The 10844-nt window shown below is 36.7% G+C and overlaps 1 protein-coding gene across 1 annotated transcript; it reads right to left on the reverse strand.

Annotated features, from left to right (window-relative positions):
- Positions 1-1625: 1625 nt before the first annotated feature.
- LOC118742774 (probable cyclin-dependent serine/threonine-protein kinase DDB_G0292550) lies at positions 1626-10838 on the reverse strand. The gene is made up of 2 exons (XM_036475109.1): positions 10813-10838; positions 1626-2265 (listed from the first exon to the last, which is right to left on the reverse strand). Exons 1-2 carry the CDS (start codon positions 10834-10836, stop codon positions 1882-1884), a joined length of 408 nt encoding a protein of 135 aa, XP_036331002.1. The 5' UTR covers positions 10837-10838; the 3' UTR covers positions 1626-1881.
- Positions 10839-10844: the final 6 nt, after the last annotated feature.

Here is a 10844-nt window from a genome sequence, read left to right on the forward strand (position 1 = left end):
TTATTCCATATAAAAATAAATTAGGTTCATTCGCTATATGAAAGCAAATGCAAAGAAACTTCTAAAAAAAAAAAACAACGGCCATTTGAAACTTTGTTATACTAGAATTGAAATTCCCCACAAAAAACCGTCCATTCTCCGATTCCCCACGCAAACTGAAATTCCCCGCAAATCGGGGAATTCCCCACGAGTTGGCTTCCCTGGTACCGCCTATTTTTGTATGAAGAGTGATGGACCCTAATATACATACACATTTATAGATATGTGTAAATTGTTTTGCCAAGAGTGCACAGAAATATAATCCAGTTTCTTTATTTACGACTTATATTTTATAATGTACTATGTATAAATAGTTAGCTTTACGTACACGATTGTGTTAATACTTATTCACTTAAAAATATTTATATAATATTTATATTACATACACAGAAGTAATATTTTGGCATATTTTTGAGCGCATTAGTTTTGACAATAGCAAAATATGTATAAAATGCCTTCTTGGGGCTCTTAAGCCCTCTTCAATTTGAATTTCAAAGATCTCGAAAACTATAGCTAACTTTAGAAAAAACGGTAGACAACACTGTAGTTAGCGTATTATAATCTATGGGTTGATTATGAATAGCAACGCAACCTCAGTTGAGTTGTCGAAGGGCAACGCCACTGAAATGAAAATGTGTATTATGAATAGCAACTATAGTTAAGGGCCGGTTGTTCAATGTCTGATTAGCAAAAATCGGAAGTAGAAGCTCCGGTTAGATACAATGACTGCTTTATCGATCACATCGTCCCGTTTCTGCCTTAACCACGTTTCTACAATTTTTGGGAAAACTAATATTACCACTTATAACAGCTGTCACACTATTTGAAAATAGAACAAAGACTTAATGAGGTTGCTCACTACTATTAGTGGAACCAGAAATATTAAGTATAAAATGCGTTTATTGTATCCTAGGGGAAGAAATTAAGCATTTTTTCTTACACTCTCTAAAATACCTCTATTGCAGATACGAGGTTAAGGCAGAAACGGGACGACATGTTACATGCATGATGTCGAAATCGTCGATAATGATGTTTAACCGGCAAGTAGTGATAACCAGACATTGAACAACCGGCCCTAAGTGTTACAAAGTTGAAAATAAACAAGTTTTGAGGTACCACCAACCAAGATTTGAGTGTAAATAAGCCGTCAGTTGGTAGCTTTCAATTGCCAGTTGCCATCTGCAATACAATTTCAGACACTGGCTACGCAACTGAAGTTCGGTTGCCATCCGTAATCGACCACCCATCAGTTTTACCGCCGGGTGCCTTGTTTGACGGGCTCGAAAAACTACCGCTGTGCTACATATAGGAGTGCTTCACGATACCAATAAAAACCCAAAATATTTTAACCCAATTGAGGATAATTCTTGAGCTGGCTGGTTGGTGTAGAAGCATCTTAATTTAAATAGTATGATTCTACATAAGTGCATATATCGCTAGCTTAGAGTGAAAAGTTGTTAAGTCCACTTTTTATAAAAACTCATGTTTCGATAAAGGATAAAGGATGTTTTGAAAATGATAACTGTACTTGTTTCATTTATTCTCGTTTATATTCAACGGAAGGAAAATTTCTTAAGTCCAAAAGAAGCACCCAAAAAACCGATAAGGCCAAAATATTTAGTACGAAATCTTTTAATACAGATCGAATCCCTCTTATTCAAATGGAGTTTTGCTTTGGTTTAAACAGCTAAAACGTTGTATTCAAAATTGTGCTAAATACTTGAAGAAAATTGCTATTAGAAGTTTTTTGCCTATTCTGTAAAATTTTTAAAATGGGACTTAACAACTTTTCACTCTAAGCTAGCGATATATGTATGTACATAAATATATGCACCTCCTTTTTTATCGTATCGAACTTTGCGTATTTGTATGACTTGTTGTATGATATAGTATTTGCTGATGAACTTGTGAAATTTCATGATTTTGTTTAAAGTGATGTTCCGCTTGCGATTCAAAAAAGGTACAATTGTTGTTATTGTTGCTGATGTCCTCTGCCATTGGTTCTTCGTTCGCATACCAATGATGTGGGTGCAAATTGTTTGATTCTTGCTGATAAATGCCATTATTATTATTGCTACTGCTGCCATTAGACATCCGTCCATATTTGGAATAGGCATTGCGTGTATGATGATTCCATTCGGTGGGGGAGTACTGAAGGGTCTGCAATCGATTACTACTACTACTATTGCTGCTAGTTTGCATGTGATGGAAACCAAAAGGCCATGTCTGGAAATGAAGAACAAAAAGTAATTTGTTTTAAATCCGGAGGACTTTCATTAATTTGTATTTTCGTACATAAAAATTTATTCAATATTTTTTAGACATTTAGTAGGAACTAACCGGCTTGACTCGTTTAGCTTATGGCGTTTTCGTTTCTACAAAAAAAAAATATATATCTTTAGACTGCCCCTTTCTCTTTTCCAAACCGGTGTGAAAATTCTGTGTTCGTCTCATAAAATGTCGCACTGCAGTAAGGCAAAAAAGGAGCATTCTCTGCACTTTTATTCTGGTATGTATTCCTGAGCCAGACAGGAATAAATAGGCACATGCACTGAGTCTAACATCAAACATATCTTGGCACCATTTTTTGGAAGAAACGAATCACCATTAGATTAGGTAAGGCAATCGTCCCAGAAAGATACTCTGCGCACTTTGTGATGCCACCGGAGACATTTTGTTAATCCATATTTCGCTTAAACCAATTGGTCCCTGAATGCAGTTCATGGATTTTCTGATCGCTTTAGATTAGAGATGCATCCTTCGATAAACTAATCTCATTTTCTGAAAAATATCGGACTTATGGTAAGTTTCTTCATGTAAAACTGGACTATCAGAATCAACTCTAACAGTGTCCATGTCATGAATAGGAGGGGGAAAAATGTTTATCATATTCTGCGGCTGTTGGTATTAAAGGAATATTATAAAGCTTTAAAGTAAGAAGAACGAAGCCTAGGCTGTACTATTATTCTCGCCAAATTTTTGCCAACATTTAAGCTAATGGTAGGTTTGTTCGTCGAGCAAAAAATTTGTACGAATTCGTACCAGTTATCATAATTTTTGCCCAAATCGCGTTCGTGCAGACCAAAAAATTATCCATCACTCAAAAACTGAGAGCGCGAAGTGACTGTTCTCCTGGAGAGAAATTGCAAATTATTGCCGGAAAAATTTTAGTCAGAAAGAATTTGCAATCACGAAAAGCATATGATTGTTGCAAATGGTTGCATTTTTATTGGCGATAATTTGAATAAGTATACCTATACGCCACTATGTCTGAAGACGGCGTGCCCGCCAAACTGAAACAGCTGTGTAAAATGACGTTGAGCGATGCCACCAGGGGCGTTCTCTGGTGGCGACATAATTTCAATTCCGCAAAGTGTTTTGCAATCTCAGGTAAAAAGTTTGTTTTATTAAATTTGGCTCCGAAAAGGGTTTAAATTTTAGTCTGAGCGAAATACTTTGTTCGAGCATACATACCATATACATAGAAAAAATTTCTGGGGAATATTTATTGTAGAATATTTTAACGAATCCTTTTCTTTACAGAAGGATCGTTATGAATCCTTATTTCGAGAACGTCCAATAAAGAGCATTTCGGTGGCTGCAAGAGGGTTAAAATACCAAGATCGACCTACTTTTGCTTTGAGGGGCTATGCGAAAGTTCGTGTTTATGCGAAGAATCTCGCAACTGTGGAGCTTTTGTAGGAGAAGATACGTCGATATCGCCTCTTCTGTGGAGTTTAGTGGTGGACGAATTCCTTCAGCTTCTCTTGGGCAACGATATCCGCTGCCAAGGCTATACGGACGGAAAGTTGAGTGCAGCCAATAATAACCTATTGGGCTCTCTACTACACCTGGCGCTGCTCTTGACTCACTGCTGCCCTTACCATCACTTTATGACCTCATACGTGGGGAAACCAGACTAAAAATAAACCGATGTTGGTATAACACTGAGTGGGGCGTGGCGGAAAGTGCTGGTGGCAGAGAACTGAACACATGTGTCTTTTCAATGTCTTAGGATAGTACGCTACGATTACCTTTGTTGAAGATATTCTATAATGTTGATCACCCTGAGGCTGAATGCTGCTTTAATTACACCACTGAGCCCGGACTCACACATTGTCGAATGTTTACTGATGGCTCCAAAAATGACTCAGGATCTGGGATTTTTATCGAAGATAATGGGGATAAGCTTCGCTTGTTTCTTGGGGTATATGCTTCGGTCTTCCAGCCTGAGGTATTTGCAATTCGCAAGGCCATGGACTACGTGATGGAAAATAGGTGGGAAGCAGTTTACGTCACTACAGTGACAGCCAAGCTGCCCTTAAGGCATTGGCCAGCCCTATAACCATCATCAGAAACTGGGTGGAACATTTTTTGTGATTCTACGAACATCTGAGCTCTTTGACACCAACAACTCTGCTTAGGTTGGTTCATAAATCGTCTAGATTTAAAAGAGATTAAAAGGGACATGAAAGCAGTACTATGAATGGCATGTAGTCAGAGTGTTGTTCTCTGCACGCGTTTGTGCCTGGTTCCAACAAAAAAAAAATCCATTGTGCGGTAGTTTGGGTTTCCAGAACTACTCTGGCTAAGGTGAGACAATCGCTCACCAAACCACAGCGACCATGCCGCTCGCCGGTATGTATTCATAACACATGCCCGACGACGACGCTGTAAGTAGTCATCGTACTTCAGCTTCTTCATATAAATATAGAACAGGTAAATAACTCTGCATAGCTTTACTGAAGAGGGGTTTTTGGTGTAGTTGTTCCCAAAACAGAAGGGTCCTTGCTCCCGCTAGCTCTGTTTCATAGAGACGACTTAGGTGAACCATAGTTTTTAAAATATAGTAATGCAGAAAAAAAACCTGGAGCTTTTCCGCCTTCATGAGGCCCGCTCAAAGACCTCAGAAGGAATCTACGGACCCGGACTAGGATCTCGGTTCCTATGATGAAATTCACCAGTATCATTCCAGTTGCAGTATACGCCTTCTACTTTTGTGCGAAGGCAATCATAAATATGTATAGGATACCGAGCTCACATCGACTGCTTTATCGATAATATATTATAAGCTGGGTAAACATGGTGCAAACGGCCCTAAGTGATAGACAGTCGGCACTCAAGTTTCTCTTACTTTATGAAATCAAATCATCATTGGTCTTTGAGTGCCCGGAGAAGCTAAACTCCCTTGGCTGGCACAAGAACATCTAGTTGGCGTGGGTACAACCTTGACAAATGGGACTGGAAGGTAACGAGACGACAACCGTGACTCCAGTTGGCCCGGGCCCTTACTGGGCGCAGGTCCCAGTACTATAAAGGAGGAGCTTAGGACGAAGAGGAACACACTGATGGATATGAACTGGCATAGTTTGGTAGGAATGCGTCAGGCAGAGTTTACTAGGAGGGTATAACAAGAGGAGATTTTAAAGCTTAATTAATCTTCCAATAGGGAAGCACATTTCTTTCTGTTTATGTCAAACGATCTTTGCCAGCTCTGTTACTCGCCCAGCGAGACACCACTAATTTAATATCTATCTACGGGTATCTACGTGAAGTTACGAAAACGATTCCTTGGAAAATGTTGAAAATATATTCTTTTCCACGTATAAAATGAAAGTTTTAACGAAGTCTAAATCTTTAGTGTTTTTTTTTTTAGTTTTCCTTTCCCATGAAAAATTGGATAGGCCTGTCTAAAGGAAGTAGTAGGCATTGTTTAGTGACGCCATATTTTGGTATTCGGAGGCACAAATTCTTTTGTAAAACCATGTGTGATAAATCAAACAAACCAAATTATAACACATACGTGCATACGCATGCACATCGATCATATACAATATACATACATACATACATATGTATGCTAATTTCGTCTGTTTTATGAATGTGGATCACCGCAAAATGCGAAAAGTGTGAAAAGTCAACAGCTGTTCGAGGGGTGGCGGTATGGTTTTGTTTATTTACACGAATGTGATTGCGTTAACAATCACTTAAACATAACATTAACAACACAATTAACAGGCCTATAAAAACAAAAGACTTGGGCGCAAAGGGTGCACATATGCACATACATACATAGATACATACCTTTGTAAATATTAAATAAAATGCAACAAAACTGTATACAGCCGACTTACATTAAGATGTGAAGGCGTATGTTTAGCATATAAGAATGTATGTAGAATGTACATACATAAGTACATAAACATTAGAGAAAGAAATGTGCAACCAACTGGTTTTGTTGAAAATTAAAATATTTGAATAAGAGGAGGAAAACAGCAAACAAAAGCTAAACAATCCAAAGCTAACATCTATCCTTCAGCCAATGGGGCGCTATCTATTTAATTAAATTTTTATTTTTATTTTTTTCAAAAACTTCGAAACATCACTAAAATGAAGTTGGATGATCTAGCAGCTTGTTGTATGCCATAATATCCCCGACTAGATGGTCGATGAATGTTGATTTATTCAAATATAAACAATACAATTTGATGGTTCTCATGCTTTTGATCATTAGACTGCCTCCCGCTACATAGAAAGTAAATCGGTCTTTCTAAGCGCATAAGAAAGTATGGCAGACTTTACGAAACCCATCGATTTGAGCGTTATGCTTGAGCTAGGCCACGTTGAAAAATACCAGGACGTGAGCCGGTTTTGAACCAGGCTAACCAATTTTTTCTACTTATTAACGAAACCATTAACCGCACCGAAATGTTCCCCAGATGTTTGATCCGAACCTAAAATCGAACCACTCTCTAGAAAGGTTTAATGTTCACTTCGACCAGTATTTAAAAGATAAATCTTCCCCACTTTTTTCTTTTGTTAAATATGATAAATATATTGTATGTACTTATGTTTATTACGTACATACATAGATATAGCGTATGACATAAATCATATATGTATGTTTTCATATACTTTTTTGGATTGGTACTAAATAAAAATAACTATACATACATACATATGTATATATTTGCTTTTTAATTTCCGAATCATTGAATCGAGCCTAAAACACCGTTTTGACGAACTAATCCAAAGGTGCAAAAACGGTTGGAACCGTTGACCACATTTTTTTGTACGTTCACGTCCCTTGAAAATACCCTTTGAAATCGCATTATATATGAAAAGAAACCAATTTTTTAAAAATCCTGACAGTTTATAAATTATAGGACTTAAAAAAAAATTGCCAACATTTTCAAAATAATTAAATTTTTGAAACAATTCGATACAATTTAGTAATTCAGATGATTTCGGGTCATTTTGTATTAACTTTTCATTTTTAACGTATCAATAAAAAAATATTTTCCCTTTTTTATTTTCTTTAAAAATTTTATTAGACCATTTAGACTCTAATGGCTTCCGAAAAATTTTGTCACTGAAAAATCATAGGATGTGCATAGGTAATTTTTTTTTTACCATATGAATATTCGAAGAGAATTTATTTCCAATTTCCAAAAATGACAGCTGTACAATACAATTTAAATTGTAAGAAGGCAAGCTCGTTATTAGTGTTGTAATGACAAAATTAAATTTCGTATAGAGTTTTATTCCGTCACGGATGCCGTGATTTGGGTCCCGAACTATCAAGAATATGTACTTCCAAAAGTATCCAAATCACGAATAACCATGTGGGAGGAAGCAGCAGCAGGAATTGTTTCGGGAGGCGTCTTAATGCACATAAATGTGCATGTGTAGGTACGTACATATGTACCCAAGTAAATATGTATGTGTATACTGAATCAATACTTCGAGCCGGATACTTATGGGTAGCGCCACATAAAGTGGTTTGGAATTCACCCTAATCTATTAAAATTAACAGAAGTCTAATATGCAGTCGTTTAAAACTGGCTGTAGAAATAGTTTAAGCCGCAATTACATATATACATATTTACACATGTATGCACATTAAACCGTATCAGAAAAAAGCGTTCCACAATTGTATTACGTACAAAAATAAATAAATTTCTCGAATTGAAAGGGTTCACTCGAAAATGTTAAAATACAAAGCATCAGTCTCTTTTATTTCTAAACCGCACTAGATAAAGAGGTCTAATTTGCGCAACCTGGTTGAAAATTAGCATCTAACCATGGCTGCGCACATTTGGCATTACAATCTGCTGAGGTTTAGAAACGTCCTTTGTTTTTATTTCTTATATGAGGGAAAGAGGAGCCTATATAAAAGTTTTTTTTTTGTAATATGAGAAGGAAGCATTTTACTAAAAAGTTCATTGCACCTGCTTCGGGCTATTACCGTTTCGATTCTAGTAATGTATTTTAAGGAGTACCTCAACTTTTTTTGAAATGTCAGTTAGGCTACTCTGGCCCTCATGGCCTTATATGTTGATGATTCAAGCGTATTATTTTTATTAGAAATAGTGGAGTCAGGAAATTAAGTATATAACCAAATAGAGTAATTTATAGGGATTTTTAATTTCACCAAAAAAGTTCTTCTATGTTGTGGTTGTTTTGATGTATTTAGAAAAATACCGACAAATAGGCTAACCATTCTATATACATATGTACATTAGCATATAAATAATTTGTTTACCTTAACTATATGTAGGTAAACTAATATCGTCACATAATTTCCCGTGCTTGAAATGGTGACAGTTTTCACTGATCTGTCACTCATTCTGAAGAGATGTCTTTAAAAATATCCGCGGCATTGACTAGTCTGAAGTGCTTAGAGTTGTGTCTGCCTTCAGAATATTAATATAGTAGGTGCATACATACCTATGTAAATATGTGAATTGCACTAAAGTTGCATATACACGGATCTTAAATATCTGTCATATTCGTAGTTGAAAGTGAAAAATATCAAGTTACAGGAAATTTGATGTGTATATATATGTGTATTCAATAAGCTTAGGCTGTATGCCTACGCTGAAAAACTCTTTGCACTCGCAAGGTATTTATATATAGTACACACATAAGCATATTTTGTGGTGCTTTATCCGAGCTCGAATACTCCTTCCGCCCTTCACTTACAAAACACGGCTTCAAATCTTAAACAAATCGTTCTGTTAGTGGCATCCGTGGACTTCAACGGAATTTGAAAGCAGCCAAAACCTAAGACTTTGGGTGAGCTTTAATTTAGTGACTTTAGGGTGGTATGTTTGGGTGTAAGAACTGAGATCTGGTGGGTAAGTACAGGGCCTGTGTTCGAGCCCAGTTTCCGACTAACATAAAAACAAAAGAAAAGAAAACGTTTTTTTCTAAAAGCGGTCGCCCCTCGGCAGGCAATGACTAACCTCTGAGTGTATTTCTGCAATAAGAGCAGCTTCTCATAAAAATACAATCGCCGTTCGCAGGTAGGTTCGTAGGTCCCTCAACTTTGTGTGACAATATGAAGACGCCCGCCACAAATCGGAGAAATAGCTCGGACAAACCGTAGTGGATGTCGCAAGGTTGAGATAGCGGTAAGATATTTGTCGCTAACCCGTTTGAGAATAGTCCCACAGGGGTATACGTCGAGGTTTTTTATTTCTGGTACGGTCTGATGTATATAAAACTCTATACCAGAAGAAGCTCGATATCTGGGTTTCTCAAGAATCAGTTTTTTTTTTGTAACGCGTGATTACGCGCGATGAAAAGTAAATCTCATTTGTATGGCAATAATGCGTGAAAAAGATCGTTGTTGAAGGAAAAAAAACCAGTTATTTAAAGTAAAATATTTACCAACACAAGTAGTCAATCGGATTAGTACCAAGGCGCTTTGTTCGTTGAAGAACAATCTGAACAAACACTCAACACATACATACTTATATTTTCTATATACAAAATGTGCGTATGTATATACATACATACTTATGAATAAGTACGTGGTCCACTTTCATACATACCATGTACATATGCATATGTACCACGTAAATACATAAATATTTGTCCCAATGTGTAATGAGGACGCCTCTTCAGTTGTTAATGTGACAGCCAAATTTGACATCAACGCTCGCGCCATCATTTGACAAAATGCACCTGCGCCCATATGGAGCATAACAAGGAGTGCTTCTGGAGTTGCAGCGGTGCTGACATCACTTAAATCTTTACATACTGGTGGGTACATAAACATTCAAATTTATTTATTGTTTAAAATTTTGTGTGTGGCTAGCCGTGAATGTACATATGCACGTATGTATGAATGTATGTACAAAAGTGTATTATCTAACAATAAGTGGGCTATTATGCGGCAAATTAAGAAGAAATAACTCAACTGTTTTAAATTGCCTATGAAAGAATTGTCGAGTAATGCAACAGAATAGGCGTTTTTGTTCTGTGGGGAATTAACGGGCGGGGTGTCAGCTAATAAGCACGAATACATTTGAATTCCTTTTTTGAACACTATCTATCGATTTTGATATTCACAGTGCTCAGTTAACAAGAGTTTAAACCAGCATGTTCCCGTAGTTGAACTCTTGTGAATTTAAAAATTTCTTTGCGAAACCAATTTCAAATTTGTATGGAAAAGTATTATTTTTTTATAGTACAACCAGCCACCAATGTAAAACCGTAGAACGTGTCAGCTGATGAGATTCTCGTGTTGATACGGACAGCAGGTACGGAAGGGCGCTCCGTCGGTGGCTGGTTGAGCTATTAGAATTTGTATATTTTCATTCGATATGAATTTCCATAGCTAGCTACATATGTAACTGTGATTATAAATTAATAGTTAAACTTTTGTTAGCGGTTGACTGAACAATGGTTTAACTAAGCACCGTGATTTCGGCCATTACAGAATCGTTCGTATTTAATTTTTCCTAATTCTACATACATATTTACCATGCTTTGTGGAACACCTTGCATTCTAAAAA

Source organism: Rhagoletis pomonella, unplaced genomic scaffold, assembly GCF_013731165.1.
Source record: "Rhagoletis pomonella isolate Grant_MI unplaced genomic scaffold, Rhpom_1.0 Rhpom_scaffold_00007, whole genome shotgun sequence".
Classification (NCBI taxonomy): domain Eukaryota; kingdom Metazoa; phylum Arthropoda; class Insecta; order Diptera; family Tephritidae; genus Rhagoletis; species Rhagoletis pomonella.

Coding starts and splice junctions, on each gene's coding strand:
- LOC118742774 (XM_036475109.1), bottom strand. CDS start 10,836: ATGCAAGGTGTTCCACAAAGCATG. Junction 2,266..10,812: donor AAGGTGTTCCACAAAGCATG/GTAAATATGTAT, acceptor CTTCATTTCCAG/ACATGGCCTTTTGGTTTCCA.